The sequence below is a fragment of the Pogona vitticeps genome, chromosome 2, assembly GCF_051106095.1.
Source record: "Pogona vitticeps strain Pit_001003342236 chromosome 2, PviZW2.1, whole genome shotgun sequence".
Lineage (NCBI taxonomy): Eukaryota > Metazoa > Chordata > Lepidosauria > Squamata > Agamidae > Pogona > Pogona vitticeps.
The window spans coordinates 310546378-310563240 of NC_135784.1; the positions used below are offsets into that span (position 1 = coordinate 310546378).

At 45.4% G+C, this 16863-nt stretch overlaps 1 protein-coding gene across 4 annotated transcripts in view; it reads right to left on the minus strand.

The window, feature by feature from the left end:
- Positions 1 to 16863, minus strand: part of FAM219A (family with sequence similarity 219 member A) — an 80218-nt gene that overhangs the window by 35273 nt on the left and 28082 nt on the right. For all 4 annotated transcript variants that reach the window (XM_072993020.2, XM_072993018.2, XM_072993022.2 and 1 more), the window contains exon 2: positions 4204 to 4303. In XM_072993020.2, the coding sequence (XP_072849121.2) occupies positions 4204 to 4303 (100 nt within the window). The remainder of the gene's footprint in view (positions 1 to 4203; positions 4304 to 16863) is intronic.

Below are 16863 nucleotides of genomic sequence, written 5' to 3' on the forward strand. Positions count from 1 at the left end.
ATTGTTGCATGGTGCACGGTTATCGATCTGCTTGTCGGGTTTTACCCTAAACCCCATGCACCCCGTGAAGTTAACAGACCGTGGCGAGGTAGCACCTTACTGGCTGGGGGCTGCCCAGCTTAAGGCGGGCGGTATCTACCTAGTGAGGTGCAATGACCTCTCCCACCATCAGAAGGAGCCCCTGGCGTCCTGCTCTACGCCAATTGAGCAAAGACTTATAACCGGTAACTGCTGCTTCTCGTGTTGTTTCGACGCTGTATGCGAAGCTGGAGTGTCCTCTCCTCTCCTTTTTTCTAGGCGGACCTTTATTTTTACTGACCACATGGTCTGATGCAGGGCAGGGTTTCATCCTTTTTTCTAAGAGCAGGAGCCCCAAGGCCCCTCCCTGAAGAGGAAGCCAGTGCAGGTTTGTCTGGGCAAATGCTTTGGTGGGACAGTTTTTCTAGGCGGACCTTTATTTTTACTGACCACATGGTCTGATGCAGGGCAGGGTTTCATCCTTTTTTCTAAGAGCAGGAGCCCCAAGGCCCCTCCCTGAAGAGGAAGCCAGTGCAGGTTTGTCTGGGCAAATGCTTTGGTGGGACAGTTTTTCTAGGCGGACCTTTATTTTCATTTACCACATGGTCTGAGTTTTTGCTTTAAAGGAGGATGAGCAAGAGAGTCTGTTAAATGGCGCATGAAACTCTCTAATCCTATTTCTTACCCTAATTTGGTAAATAAGAAAGCCAATCAACATTGCATACTTCCACACTATTAGAGCACCGGCCGGGTAGGTGGGGCTCGTCAGCCCTTGAAGGCAGCCCATCTAGGAGAAGGAAAACTCCGACTTTAAACCTCCACTGCCTTGTGGCTATATCCACTTATGGAAAGGGCTTCAGGAGATAACCTCGAGGCAAAATCCGGAGCTGGAGTCCCGGAGGCATTTTCTGTCATTCTGCCAACTCCTGCGACGTTGCTGGAACCAGTTGTATTGGCTCTTGCCTTTCCACTGGACCATTTCAGCGACGTGGAGAGGGGGGATGTGCTGCTTGGGTAACAGCCTATCCTCCATATTATTTTACCCAGGCTTCGTGCTCTTCAAGATAACAGATGCAATAAAAAACTGCCAGAGGGAAATCAGCAGAACATTCCATCAGTATTCCTAGCAAGAGAACACACCACCAGGGACTACTTAAAGGTGACAAAGCTGATCTCTATTTTACAACTCCCAGGCGTAAATCAACAAAAATCACTATCTGCGAGAGCATCATGCAGAAATGCAGACAAGATGTGCCTCACTTCTCCACACATGGAAAAAGCATTTAAACATTATAAAGATGATGCTAAGAATCCTAACGGGACTATAAGGCATTTCTGCACATATACTGTAATGTGCTTTACATGGGACTGTCTCTGGAAAGTGTTTGGAAACTTCAGTGGACCCAGGACAATCTGCAGCCAGATTGTTAATTGGGACTGCTTACAGTGGGTACTTACATAACCCACCCCCATTACAGCAGGACCACTGTCTGCCGATCCGTTTCTGGGCACAATTCAAGGTGCTAGTTTTAACCTTTAAAGCCATAAACGATTTGGGCCCAAGCTGTTTTAAGAGCTGCATCTCCCTTTAGGACCCTGCTTGGGTGTTAAGATCATCAGGAGAGCCCTTTTCTCTCGGTCCTGCTATGTGTGGGGCTGAAGGTTCCAGTTTCTCCCTGACAAGAGCAGTTAACACTGACTGTCTCATTAGAACCATGCTGGAGGAGTAGGGGCCCCTAGGACACAGGATAGCTAAGATGCCACAGACTTCAAAGCAACAGCCATTTCATCTCATGTTTCTGCCACTGTCTCTCCAAGATGAAGCACTACCACAAGTTTTCAGCACCTTGCATGTAGGAAGGTTATGAAAATGGTAAAAGGAACAAGGCAACAATTGTTTGAGCTGTGCAAATGCTTTACTCCATAGGACTGTATTAGTGGATTGTCACTCTCAAATTGGCCTTCTCAGCCACACTAGACGCTGTTCCAAGTCCTCCATACAGAGCACGTGGCAATCGTTTCTCGAGACTGAAGGATGCCTAACTAACAATTAGTGACTTCCAGGAAAGCACAGGAACCATTGGAAGAAAACAAACTGATCCATGATGTGTCCTATAGCAGGCCAAGTAGATTATGTTTATGCCCTAAGTGAATCTTTTCCCAGTCTCGTGCCTTTCAGATGGGGTGGACCACAACTCTCATTGTCTATGGCCAGCATCAAGCTCCAGTCCAACTCATCTGAAGGACACTGAACGGAGGAAGATTTTTCTAAGTGTCCCTTGGTAGGATGCACACTGTCTAGATTAAGCAGTACAGGGAACCCTGTCCTTATTTGCATTCATGTCTTGCTTTCCCACCCAGGTTGGGGGGGGGGGAAATCTGTTTTTAAGGCTCATGGAAGAGAATACATCAGTGCTGTTCTCCAAGGTCCATTCTGGCTTTTCAAACAGCCATTTTCTCTCCTAAAGATACAGACAGGGTTAACAAGAAGCTAAAGGAAGAGAACATTGTTCCTTTAAACTGCAGGATGTCATAGGAATGACATCTGAATACAGACAACCATAGATTTAGAGGTAGGAATCAGAAGCCATTGATTCAGCCTATGAATTACAGCATGCTTGACTAATATTCTTGTAGCTGCTCGGGAGCTGATTTCAGAGTGTTTTGCTTTGCTTTGCTTTGCTGGAGTGGATGGGCAGATGACAACATGCACAGCAATGATCCAATGCACTTGGATACATTCACGACATAACTGCTGCTGACACATTATTTAGCATAGCAGCCAGGGACCCATGGTACTGTTGAGGAAGAATGCCTTTTCCTCTGGGATACTCAAAGAACCATGAGGAACTGTTCCCCCCAGGTGGGAACTCATCAATCACTGCGGCTCAAGACAAAAGACTATTACCTTTAAAGCTGACCATGTGTCACCTCCTGAATGGGCAACGATTAGTTTTTCCTTCCCTTATTTCTTCTTCCAGCCAGCAGAACAATTTAGCAATCCTGATGGATCAATACCATTCAATAGACAAGACAGACAGCAGTACTCCTGCCACATGGCATGTGCAAGTCAGTGTGTGTTGTCTCTGTGCGACTTCCCCAAACATATCACTTCCTTGACATCTGTAAAGGCCGTCTCTAAACAGCAAGACAATCTATTAACCCGAGGTCACTAAAGCCTCTGGAATCCCATGAACCCCCCTCAAGGGGAATCAAACCCTAATGCAGTTCTAAACTAGGCACAACACAGTGCAAATCTACTTGTTTGGGGACTCTGAGGTTTGATTTCACTTTGAAAGGAAAAACATTTCTCGTCCCTCTGCTTTTAATACATTACATATAAAAACAGTTCCTGATGAAAAGTGGGGATTAGGATGGCCTTCCAGCAATAGAGGTTTTGGTGACTGCTAACGTTTGAATTTAGATGCAGCTCTCCATCTGATCTGCTGTGTTAGAAAAGGAGTCTTATTCTACATTATATAACCATCAAACCAGTCGAAAGAAACCTCATGAAAGTATTAGAGAGAGACACGCTGGTGCATCTGTCTTGTGGTGTTCTGGCACTAAATGTTCTAGGCTTTAGCACAATACAAGGTTGCATCTGATCAGCACTGGGGGAACACATGGTTACTTTCAGTTTTTTGTATTCATCGTACGATATAACAAATACATTCCATAGTACTATGTAATTCAAATCTCCATTGTGGGTCACAGGGTGGGACTGGTGGCATTTCTTAACCTTCTGCTGAACTCTGAATGTCCTTTTGGAGAAAGCCAGATGAAAAAAAGTGACAGTTGCACTGCACAGCAGGAGGAGGGGAAAAAAACGTGATCAGAGAGAGCGAGTGACTAAGAGATGGTGCTATGCACCAGGAAGCCTCCACGTTCAAATCATCTCTGCTTCAAACAGACGAGATGGTTTTTGGCAAATCACTTTTGGCCTCAGGACTGGATTTACAATATTGGAATTCTACTTACTGCCTGTTTCCAAGGCATATCTAAGAATGACCAAGGTAATTTAAACATTGCAATGTTCAATTCTGAACTGAAATGGTCTTTTCAAGAGGAAGGCAGAACTCAAGAGATTTTTTAAAAAAGAAGTGTGTGTGACCTTTGTGGGTCATTACCTGAACCACGGAACTCGTAACACACCAGCAGGTAATTGCAAAGATGCAGAAGACCTACCTAGTTTCACCTGTAGCGGTGACGGTTTGTAATTCATTGTGACAGTCTCCCCCTCTCTTGTATCACAGTCTCTGTCAGAGATTGAGGCTGCCGTTGGATCCTGTGGAAGAAAAGTAAAACCATCAGGCATGTCTGATCCAAGGCAAACGTCACATCTTTCAACATTCCCTCGGTTTCTTAATCACAGCTAGAATAGTTCAATGGTCCATTCTTGCTAGGATGGCAAAACATGATTGATTTATGTTCCAGAGGTTGGGGTCTAAAGATCTCTAAGTATCCGAAGCATTAAGGCTGCCATGCCATTCACTTTGATTCCCAGAAGACAACACTAACGCTGAATGCATCTTTCACCTCAGTGGACAGAGATTACTGTCAGAAAGGTTATGATTGGAGAGAGTAACCATCATTTATAGCAAACCAATATTGGACACTGATTTCTCTCCAATGTTGCTTCTGGACCTTCGCAGCAGTGTTCACTCTCCACATTTGCATTCATATGCATACGGTGCTTTCTTTCATGCTAAACAAGAACCCAACTGGGCAGGGAGGGAGGCAAGTGTTTGCTTGGGAGGGGATCGGGAAAGAGGCAGTAGAGAGTATGAGGAAGACTGAGAATCTCTGCCGACAAAGCAGGCACCAGAGTGACACCCAGGGGGCAAAATGTGAGATCACAGGGCTGTTTATCCAGTGTTGGGGTGTGCACAGGGTATGCTAGAATGACAGCACAGAAAACAAAATATAAAAGCTTCCTGGCACCTGAAAGACTAACTAAAGCTCACAGTGAAAAAAGCCTCATGGCAGAGTGGTCAAACTGCAGCACTTCAGCAAAAACTCGGCTTGTGACCTGGGTTCAATCCCAGGCAGCTGACTCAAGGTTCACTCAGCCTTCCAAGGTCAATAAACTGAGTACCTTTGATCATGACTACCTCTTTGAAAGCTACGGTAGCAGAAGATCTTGGTTCCTTTTTAAAAGCACTGGGAGCCCTCTGACAGGCACGGCATTAATATTATCACTGTTTGGATCACATTTTACAGTGCACTCCTCCCTTTCATACAAGGATCTTTACCAGAATAACAAACCTTCTACTGCAGTGAGGTTTTCAAAAGACAGATATTAGAGACCCTGCTGCTTCATAGACTCTGCACTGTGTGTTTGCTCATGGATTAGTAACAGGAAAGGTTCTGCTTCCTGCAGTCCTCCTGCACATGCCAGCAGGAACAGCCCTTCACCATTCTGATGGGACGGGAGCAACAAATGTTTTCTACACCACCCTCTATTGTTTACTGGACGTTTTTCCACTGAGCCACAACTTCACTCAACCTATTTTATGACAACAACACCAGGGCATGTGAAATGGACCAGTTAATGTCTTAATTACTTCTTCCAATGTTTACCAAGAATGGCCTTGCTTTCTTCAGTAGTCATACTCCAGCTCATTAAGCCCAAAATCCAAGAAAGAAAAAAAAATGAGCTAAATGGAAGGGGTTTTCTTACTTTCTGGACTTCTGGATGTATACTCAGTCACACAGGCAGCGCACAATTTATTGTGTAATCCTGGGAACACTGGACACATGACAAAAGGCAAAGGAAACAGGTCCCTAAAACTGCAAAATTGTTCTTCTGGGGTTGCTTAGGGCAGTGGTCCCCAATCTTTTTGACAACGCGGACAGGCTGGGGGGGGGTCTGTGCACAGGGGGGCACGGCACCGCTGCACTCACGTTCATGCGTGAAGAGGTGGCGCTTGCACAAATGGCCGGGGGTGCTCACACGGCACACACACACACTCACGAGCATGTGAAAGGGGCAGGGGCACTCATGCACACTCACGCGCATGTGCGGGTGGGCGTGCGGGGGGGGGAGATCTGTCTCCGCGGCCCGGTCTGGACAAGGCCACGGACCAGCGCCGGGCCACAAACCAGGGGTTGGGGACCCCGTCTTAGGGCAACAGGATTCTGTCCTACTTCTCTGAGAGGCTGATTACATTAGCTTTTAACCCACAGTTTGTTTAGAATTTGGCATGGATAAAAACCGGTACTACATGACATAAACCTAACAGTAGGGAAGCACACTGCTTTTCATGTGGGAATCATCTCTTTTTGTTCTGCCAGCAGGGGGGTAGTTTATTTTCCTCTGAATTTGGATGGCATCACTTTTCTCAACTTTCTGGCATGTATGACTGCCTGATCAAAAGCAAAACAGCAATTATAGGACATAATACTACACTCTGATGTCTTCCCCCCTACAAACAATTTTTCCATTAAAAAAAATTATATGCTTGCCCAAAGCAGCACTGTATTGGATAACTGCTACGTCATCCTGGAAAAAATAAAAATACGTAAAGGGAAGGGAAGGGAAAGGAAAGGAAGGGAAGTGGTAATTCCAGTGGAAATTGCTGATTTCAGCAGAGATGATCTCTCCCCTCCCCTCAGCTTTTGGCTTCTGCCCCTGTGAATTCTTTCAACATGGTGATTTGTCATATTGGTGTGGCCAGCTACAAATATTTCACCTGCAGAAACCAGCGAGGACCTGGTTTAAAAAACTTTGAAGCAAACTGCATTTTCTTTCCCATGCAGCCACAGCCTAAGTCACACAGAGTTATGTCATGCCCTTAAGTGCAACACATAATCCTGTTCACTGCAGCTCCTAGAACCACTACAAACTGGCCCCCAAATGAATTTCATACGTTATGCTCCCAAGTTAAAACTGCCCTCCAGACGTTATCTTCTGGGTAGCTGGTGTTCCAGCAAAATTTCCGCTTAAAACAAATGAACATGAATATTTCAAGTTCCTTTCTTCACTCCAACACATACTTCCAAAAGTGAACTGGGGAAGATGAAGAACTTCAAAAGCACAGAAATTCAGCTGAGCTTCAGAACATATTGCTATTAGTATGATAAGCAGGCACCAAACAGCTCCTGTGGGGCAGGAGGCACCTTCTCAGCAACACACATTTGATGCTGGAGGAGAAAGTAACGCCTCTGGCTTGCTTGCTCTTTCTTGCAGGGAAACTAAAGAACAACGACAGAGATATGGTGTCAGGCTGGTAAAAGGAAATACTGTACAATACTCGTCAGTGAAATAACTCTCAGCCCCTCCTGCATGTCATTTGGTCTTCTTTCAAGGGCGCAGGAGCTGGGTTTACAAGCCAACCACGGAATTGTCTGGAACTGAACGGCACTAAAACACTGGCTTACAGACGAGACCTTCCTTCCTTAAGGACAAAAATGGGCTGCAGGCCTTGTGCCTTCGTTGAAGGAAGTCATAATTACAAAGCTTGTTCATGCCATGGAACGATGCATCAGTTAAGAGAGGATAAAATGACTTTAGTCCTAGGGGTTAGTTGTTTCATGAGCACAGGATTTTTTCCTGCCCCCTGGTAATGCAGGAGCTAAAACAAAGAAGAGTTCTCTCTGCAGGTTTTTGCTCCCATCAATCCAGAACGAAACTCACAGATGAGGCAACTGGAGAGAAAGCAAGAGGCCAATAAGAAAGCAAGAAAATGTGCCAGGAGATCAAAAAGCAGCTGCACTTTAGAAGAGGAGCTGCCTTTCTCCTCTTTTCCCCTCACTTAAACTTCACTTTGCTTTTCCTGGTTGCCTGTTTAATCAAAGGAGCCAAACAAAATGCAAACAGGCAAGAATCAGACATGGTATTATCTGCTACTCAGTTTTTTCTTCAATTTTGATTTCTTGATTAAGACAAGTTCCGACTGAGCCGCAATGGTTCTATTTTGCTATAGCAAGTAAGAAAACAAAAGGAACTGTTGCAATATTTCTGTAATTATGAGCACCTCTACAGAATGAAATGGAGCATACCTATGCAAGGGCTTTGTCACTGCTTCAATTTGCAATGTTAATGACTTAATTAATCTCTTGTAAAGGGCATAGATGGGAAAGAGGATCCTTTTAAAAACCTCTTTTTAAAGCAATGTGTGTTGCTTATATCCTGCTCCATAGCACTTACCGCATTCAATGGGTGTAATTAATTATGCAAGCTATACATCTCCCCATGCCAGCAAACTCAATTGGCCAACCTTGGAAAGACAGAAGGTTGAGTGAACCTTGAACCAGTGACCTGGGATTGAACCTGGGTTATGAGCAGTTTTGGCTGCAGTACAGCAGTTTAATCACTGCACCAGAAGGCGCTATATAAGAATATCTGTTCAGTGTACAGTGGTGCCTCGTACAACGAGTGCCCCGTTTAACGATGAATTCGCATAGCGATGGCATTTTTGCCATCGCTTTTGCGATCGTATAACGATGTTGCCTATGGGGAAAAATCGCTTTGCGATGTTTTCCCCATAGGCACCATTTTCCCCCAGCTGAGCGGCGGGAGCCTCCGAAGGAGTGCTCCCGCAGCTCAGCTGGGGGAAAATGCCTGCGGTGGCCTCGGAAGGACCCGATCTGAGCCGCGGTGCCTGCCAAGGAGTCCGGCCATGCCTCCCACCCTTCTCAAGCCGCAGGAGGTGGGGGGGTGGGAGGCATAGCCGGACTCCGTGGCAGGCACCGCGGCTCAGATCGGATCGGAGCCGCGGTGCCTGCCGAGGAGTCCAGCCATGCCTCCCACCCTTCTCAAGCCGCAGGAGGTGGGGGTGGGGGTGGGAGGCATGGCCGGACTCCTCGGCAGGCACCGCGGCTCGGATCGGATCCGAGCCGCAGTGCCTGCCGAGGAGTCCGGCTATGCCTCCCACCCACCACCCACCTCCTGCGGCTTGAGAAGGGTGGGAGGCATGGCCGACTGTGCTTGCAGCAGCGGAAGAGGTGCCCGGTGGAGGAGAAGGCAGGAGCTGATCTGTCATTTCTCCTCCACTGGGCACCTCTTCCGCTGCTGCAAGCAACTTCGGGGCAGTCCTTTGGGGAAAGCCGGGCTGTGGAGAAGAAAGGCAGAAGCCCATCCGATCTCCCCCCCCTCCACACCGGGCAGCTTCTCCCGCTGCTCCCGATGGTTGGGAGGGGAGATCGGATGGGCTTCTCCCTTTCTTCTCCACAGCCCGGCTTCCCCCAAAGGACTGCCCCGAAGTTGCTTGCAGCAGCGGAAGAGGTGCCCGGTGGAGGAGAAATGACAGATCAGCTCCTGCCTTCTCCTCCACCGGGCACCTCTTCCGCTGCTGCAAGCACAGTCGGGGCAGCCCTTTGGGAGAAGCCAGGTGGTGGGGGAGAAGGCAGGAGCCGATGCCGTCTTCCCCCCCTCCCCCGAGGCTTCTCCCAAAGGGCTGCGCCTGATAGTGGGGGAGAAAACCGGATAATCCGTTCCTATTGGAACGGATTATCCGGTTTTCAATGCATCTCTATGGGAAAACACGTTTCACTTAACGATGTTTTCCCATAGCGATGTTCTTTTTGGAACCAATTAACCTCGCTATGCGAGGCACCACTGTATATGCACGACATACAGTATGCTGTACTGTGTTTCCCCGAAAATAAGCCCTTCCCTTAAAATAAGCCCTTATATGATTTTTCAAGACATTGTAATACAAGCCCTACCCCCAAAATAAGCTCTAGTGGATGCTCTGAGCCCTTGAGACAGACTTAAAACTTCTTCCCCTCTTCTCCCACTTTCCTGGCTGGGCGGCCAGGAACTTGCTCCTTGGCTCCTAAATTCCCAATGGCTCTTGAGGCTCGCATCTCTGCAGTGTGTGCACTTCCCCCCCCTCCAGCGTGCACCCAGGTGAGGTTAACAAAGCACAAGGTTGGAGAGGGGAGGCAATTTTGGAGCCAGCCAGCCAGGCCCCCCCCCCCAGCCCTGCCTTTATTCCCCCCTCCCCTCTTTCTCCTACCATAAGCCTTTGAACCCTCCTCATGTTCGGCTCCCTCTTCTGTGCCGCCGGCAGGACCACTGCCATGTGGAAACAGCCGCTGCCCTCTCGCCAACCGGGCTCGCCGGCTTCAGGACCCCTCCACTCCCCACATCTACGCCACCCCCTCCACTGCTGCCGTTGTTTCCCGCAAAAGAAACCCAGTGCCCCGCTAGCTCCAACGGGAGCCTCAGTCGAGAGGAACCCGAGCCACCACCGTGGCACCTCCTGGCAGCGGCGGCGAAGGAGGCACCCCTGGAGGAAGTGGCATCAGGTACATTTAAAGAAGGGGAAGGAGAACAGGAATAAATTAGTAATAATAAATAGAATAAATGATGGTATTTGAATAAATGTAGATTGTTGTACTTGAAAAAAAAATAAAACATCCCCCGGAAATAAGCCCTAATGCGGCTTTTGAGCAAAAATTAATATAAGAGCCTGTCTTATTTTCAGGGAAACACGTTAATATGAAAAGCTAGATTAGATTCAGATGAAGAAGGAATGAAAACTGGAGAAAGAACCGAGGCTATACATACAACTTTGTTCTCTCATCTTCCTTTGGGGACTTCTTTATGACTGTACTCAAGCCAATTCCTATAATAACAAGGGCAAGGGATAACTAAGTCCTTTGTTGTTACTATGTATTATCAATTCACTTTTGACTTATGGCACCCTTACGAGTAAATCATCTCCAAAAGGTCCTCTCATCCAGAACCCTGCTGAAGTCCTGCAAGATAAAGGTTGTGGTTTTCTTTATTAACTGAGTCATTCCTTCTCCTGCTCACTCTTTCTCTTTTCCTACTGCCTTCTTCTTTCCCCACATTTACTGTCTTTCCCAGGGAGTTTTGCATTTCCATGATAAGTTCAAAGTCGCATAGCCTCAGTTTTCCCTACAGCTTTCATTTCTTCTCCTCCTGAATCTAACCTAGCTTTTCCGTATTATGAGCAAGTTGGTTCTTACTGTGGCGCTTTACAAGGGGAAGTTATTTAAAGGAGCCTGTGGAATACTCTTTCCCATCGCTGCCCTTTACAAGGCATAAATTAGGTCATTAACATTGCAAATTAAAGCAACGCTGTAGCTCTTGCCTTTGTTGCCTGCAGCTTTCTGAGAGCGCTCCAAGAAGGATGATGGACGGCAAGCAATACAACCATTAAAAGCAAGAAGCTGAAGCCCCTGTTGCAAAGCCTTTTATAAAAACAAACAACACGCACATATTTAAACAGTACATCTTTTTCCCTCTTCTGTCAAAACCTTGGCCTACCACACATGAAGCCTACTGGAGAAAGAGACATCCTGTGCTGAAGAATGAATAGCACCTTCAGTGCGAGAAATGTTTAACAGCCGAAGAGCAATCACATGAGACATATGACTCAGTTCATATGAGTGTCTTCAAATTATGTCTTGGGGAATCAAGCCACAAGCAACAGCAATAACACGTGCTTCAACCCCTTTTTTCATTTAGGGATGCATGTGAAGAAGATTATAGACGTCTCCTGTATGTCCAACTGAACATGTCCCAAAGAGTCCTGTAGTATCAGAAGATTTTTTATTTGTTACCTGAGAGAGATCCAAGCCTGGAGATACTAGGAGGTATCTGAAGTGCATTTACTTTAATGGGGTGCTATCCCTTGCGTCTTCCACATGGAACATGTTACAAAGTCTGTTACCTACAGCTGTATCTGACAAAACAACCACATTTCCTTGGAATATTTTATGTATTTATTTAAAATATTTTTTTTACCCTGCCTTTTTCTTTGAAAAAGACCCAAGGTGGCTTACAACAGTGAAAGACAATCTTTAAAGTTGAAAACAATGAATATACAACAGTGGTTAACAACGCTAAAATACAATATTTAAAGCTAAGAACAATGAGTATAAGGAGGCATCTAATATCATTAGAAGGCAATATTAAAGCTAAGAACAATATATATTCCAAAGTCTGGGAGCAGCAGATTGAAGGATTTAAAAAGGACATTTCACAGATTGCAATGCCCTTCAAACAATGTCAGAACAGAAAAGAAATAGAAGAGAAACAAATGAACACAGAGATCTCCAGAGTTAGATTAAGATTTCTTAGCTAGTGGAGAGAGTAGTGGCTGATCAGCTACAGGCACTTCTGAAGGAGACCTATGCCTACGATCCATTCCAGTCTGGGTTCAGGCTGTGCCTTGGCATGGAGATGGCATTGGTCGCCCAGCAAGACAAACTTCTGAGGGAGACTGACAGGGGCAAAATGTCATTCCTGCTGGTCCTCCTGGATCTCTCAGTGGCCTTCAATACCTTCAACCATGGTATCGTCCTGGGGAGGATCCCTGGGTTGGGGATCAGTGGCCCGGCTTTGGCCTGGCTCTGGTCCTTCCTTGAGGACCATCCTCAGAGAGTACAGCTTGGGGAGATGATGTCCACCCCGTGGATTCTCAATTATGGAGTCCCGCGGGGGTCAATCATCTCCCCAATGCTGTTTAATACCTATCTCTATGAGTCCGCTGGGGGAGACCATCAGGAGTTTTGGAGCTTTGTGTCACCAATATGCAGATGACACCCAGCTCTACCTCTCCTTCCATCCCTCTGTAGAGGATGCCGTTCTGTCCCTTGGGTGCTCCCTGGACGCCATGCTAGGGTGGATAATGGCCAAGAGATTGAGGCTGAATCCGGACAAGATGGAGGTCCTCCAGGTGGGTGCCCTTAGTGTTTGTGGATTATGGGCCTCCTTCTCCTTTGGGGGGGGCTACTCTCTCTGTTAAAGATGAGGTTCACAGTTTGGGCATATTTCTGGACCCAGCACTATCAGTGAAGTCCCAGGTAACATCTGTGGTAAGCTCCACCTAGTTCCATCTGAGGCGGACTGCCCAGCTGCATCCCCACCTTGACACCAGGTTGCTCACCACGCTGGTGCAAGCACTGGTAGTCTTGAGAGATAGACTACTGCAATGCTCTCTATGTGGGGGCTGCCTATGAGGCTGCTACAAAAGCTTCAGCAGGTCCAGAATATGGTGGTCAGACTACGGAGTGGTTTAAAGAAATACTGACATAGTTCTCCTGTTCCCCCTGGATTGCATTGGTTATCTGTTTGTTTCTGTGCCAGCTTCAAGGTAATGGTGCTCATACGAATCCCTAAATTGTTTGGGACCTTGATACCTTGCAGAACACCAACAAGATCTGCCCATCTGATATGATCTTCCCAGACTGGGCGGTTGAGAATATTGACCCCGAGAGAGGCCTGGAAAGAGAAGACTAGAGATAGTGCCTTCTCAGCGGCCGTTCCCCAACTCCGGAACAACTTCCCACCTAAAATCTGCTGGCCCCTTCACTGGAAACCTTTACACAATCACTTAAAACATGGTTCGTTAGACAGGCCTTTCTGGACCTTATAACATCCTAATACAGTGATTGTTTTAACGTTATATTATCAGTCCCATTGCCTTGCCTTCATATCATTTAAATTATTTTCAGTTAAATTTGCTATGTATAATTTTGATTTTATAATTATGTTTATTGTTTTAATTGCTTGATGTTATATTTAATGTGTAAACCACATAGGGTGGCCTTGGCAGCCAGATGGGCATTATAAAAGTCAAACAAACAAACAAACAAACAAATTCTGTAAGACAAACCCAGAACACATCAAAATACAGCTACTCAACTACATACATAATCAGTGAACATCTGCCCATTCTGGACAATGATACTCCTCTATCATGGTTGTCGGGTGGAAGGCCTCCACATGCATGCAGATGCCCAGGCTGACAAGATTACTCACCAGCAGGTTCAGACCTCATACAGAAATACTAGCACTGGAATCAGACCCTCCCCAGATCTACAAAGGAAACACTATTAAAATAACTAATAACATAATCTACAATATCAGGGGTTTGTACACCTGCTCATCTTCTAATGAGGCAGATGTCGTCTTTCATCAGAAAATCCCATGGGGTTTTTACACAGGACAAACATGTCAGTCTGAACGCAAATCAGACATTGGAAACTGCAATATTCAGAAACCTTAGGGAGAATGCTTCAGTCTCCTTGGACACCCTACCTCTGGATTTAGGGTGGCAATCCCTGAACAGAACTTCAAAGACAGGTTTCAAAGGGACACAACTGAACAACAATACATCAAGAGATTCAACTGTATCTCTGTTAGCTTGAATAAAGACAAAGGCTTCTTCTTGTGGGAAGTTTTTAGTCTAAAGTTCCATCTTGTGGCTGTTACTGGATACACCAGTGGTGCTTAGCATAATCAAGCATTGTTCTATGATTCTCTTTGTATGCATATGTGGAATGTGTATACAAGATTGTTACTCGACGCCTCTTTGGCCAAATTCTTATCTTATGCAAATTTTTGCTTGTTTTGCTTACTTAATAAAAACGTCTGGGGGAAGAAGGCAGACATCTTCTTCACCGGTGATATGCTTCATAACTAAAGACTGCAGTCTGTCTTCATTTATCAGAGATCTCTCCCTGGTTTTCATGCAACTGCTACTTGGACTGGTTCCAAGCAGTGGTTCCCTGGGGATTTTCCCACATCTGCCATTCCAGCTGAAATTCTGTTGCTTAGTAGCAAGTCACAATAAAGCAAGGGTTCCCAACCAATCTTCCCTCTAAGTTCCTGTCCCACTGCACAGGAGTCTCACTCCATGTGCTTGGTGATGGGCAGGGCTTCATTCAAAATGGGAAGTAAACAAACCAGCTGCCAGCTGCACATGCACAAACCTGATGAAGCTCTGGGCAAGCGTGCACACACAGCTTAGAGGGAACATTGTTCCCAGCTTTGGGTCTCCGGATGATCAACTGAAACTCCCAGAAACCTTCACCACTAGCTATGCTGGCCCGGATTTCTAGAAGTTGTAGTCCAAGAACATCTGGGGACCCAAAGTTGGGAAGGATGCTCACTGAATCAGTGGATATTTGATAAGTCAGTTTCTCTGTAAGTTCCATTTATACAAATTGGTGTCCATTAGTAGTTAGTCACTATGCTAAAGTAAATCACAATTAGAGTAGGCCCATCTGACTCACCAGAATTTACAGAAAAGTTGTGTCACCAAATCCTTATTGATTCAGTAGGCCCACTCTAGTGTGATTTACAGATATTATGCAGGATTTCAGCCTAGATATATTTATCAGCTCATTAGTTTAGGTCTATCTATATTGCTTCCCTGCTACATATGGCTTAAAAAATGATTCGTCCAGCAGGACTATGAATCAGAACAGGACATTTCTGGCTTCAGCTAAAACAGGCATGCTTTTGAAAGTAGAAAAAGTTCCATTATCACCTCAGAAGGCAATTGATTGATCTTACTGCTGTAAGCTCACCAGCCCTTTGAAAGTTGAAGACCAGTGTTAATACTACAACTGTCATTTTCTGCATCTCATTTCATTAGGCCCCCAAACCATAATTGTAACCATATTGTGCCTGTAAATCTATGGCTTTAATACTATACTCTGTGCATCTGAGGAAGTGCGCTATCTTCATGAAAGCTCATGCCAAATTACGCTTGCCAGTCTTAAGGGTGTCAAGGCGCTCTGTTGTTTTAGCAAAAACTCTATCTCTCTTCGCTTTTACAGGGACAAAGGCTGTTTTCTCTCATATACACACATCAATCTATGCAGAGTTGCTTGTACCCAACGTCTGCATGATTTATGACAACTGCTGGAACATTCCTATTCCTTCTACTTCCTCTGATTTCCATCTAGTGTCAACAGAGGGCCTGGCCTAAACCTCGGTGCGCTACATCACAGCATCTCTGGTATTTAATAGATGTTGATTTTGTTTACCATTGTTAGTGTAGGTTTGGATTAATTCTTTTTAAGATTTTTAGACTTCTTGTTTTTAACTTTTAAATCTTGTGTTTTAAAGATTTACATAAGCCGCCTTGGGTGCTTTTAAAGGAGAAAGGTGGAGTAACTGATGTAAGCCGCCCCGAGTAGATGTTGTCTAGAGGGGCGGGGTAAAAATCGAATAAAAATCGAATAAATAAATAAATAAATAAATAAAACTAGATATTTGCATAGGCCAATCTCCTATTTAGACAAAAATACTTTTAATAATCATGATACATGTGTCTCGTATATCTATACTTGAATATACCTGTCACCCATCAATGCCCTTTGAGCAACTCTGAACAACCATCACTTAGAGAGCTGTGCTGCCACCTATCAATAATCATTAAGTGTCCCTTAATGACCACTGTTAAGGCCTTCATCATGGTAGATTTACATATACAAATTTTCCTCCTCCTTGCATGCATAACAAACAAAATAAATTGCTGTTGTCCAAGCATCTGAAGGAAGAAGGGAGCTATAGTTCACAAAAGATTACAACAAACAAAACTTTCTGGTTTTTAAGATACCACAAGACTCTTTGCCTGTTTTGCTGAAGCATTTTAACTAGTGGTGTTCAAGGAATTCTGCCCAATTTGTAAGAAATTTAGCATGTCCAAGTGATCAAACCACTTAACCTGCTGGTTTTCCCAGAGAATCACACGCTATTCTTTCTTCTTTTCGAGGCTTGGTTATACTGCTGGACTTTGCTGTGTATAGTTTCTTTACTGCTCTTGTTCTGTTACAGTCTGCTCTGCTGGATTGTGCTTCTGAAAGATTCATTAAGTATCATACCACTGCAGAAACGTTCGGGTGTACCAAAGTCTTCCACTCGACAGTCTTCAAGCTCCTACTGAAACAGTGCAGAAACAGACAGGAGCCTGGCTGCAACTGCAGCAATTTACCTTGTTTGGCTGTTTGACTTTGCTCTCATCTGGTTTCAGACCATCATCTGACCAGGCACCATCTTTAGTTACCTAAATGGCCTTAGGTCTGCTTTTACCCTACTGAAGGCTTTCAACTTCAGGAAGGGCTGCATGAGGA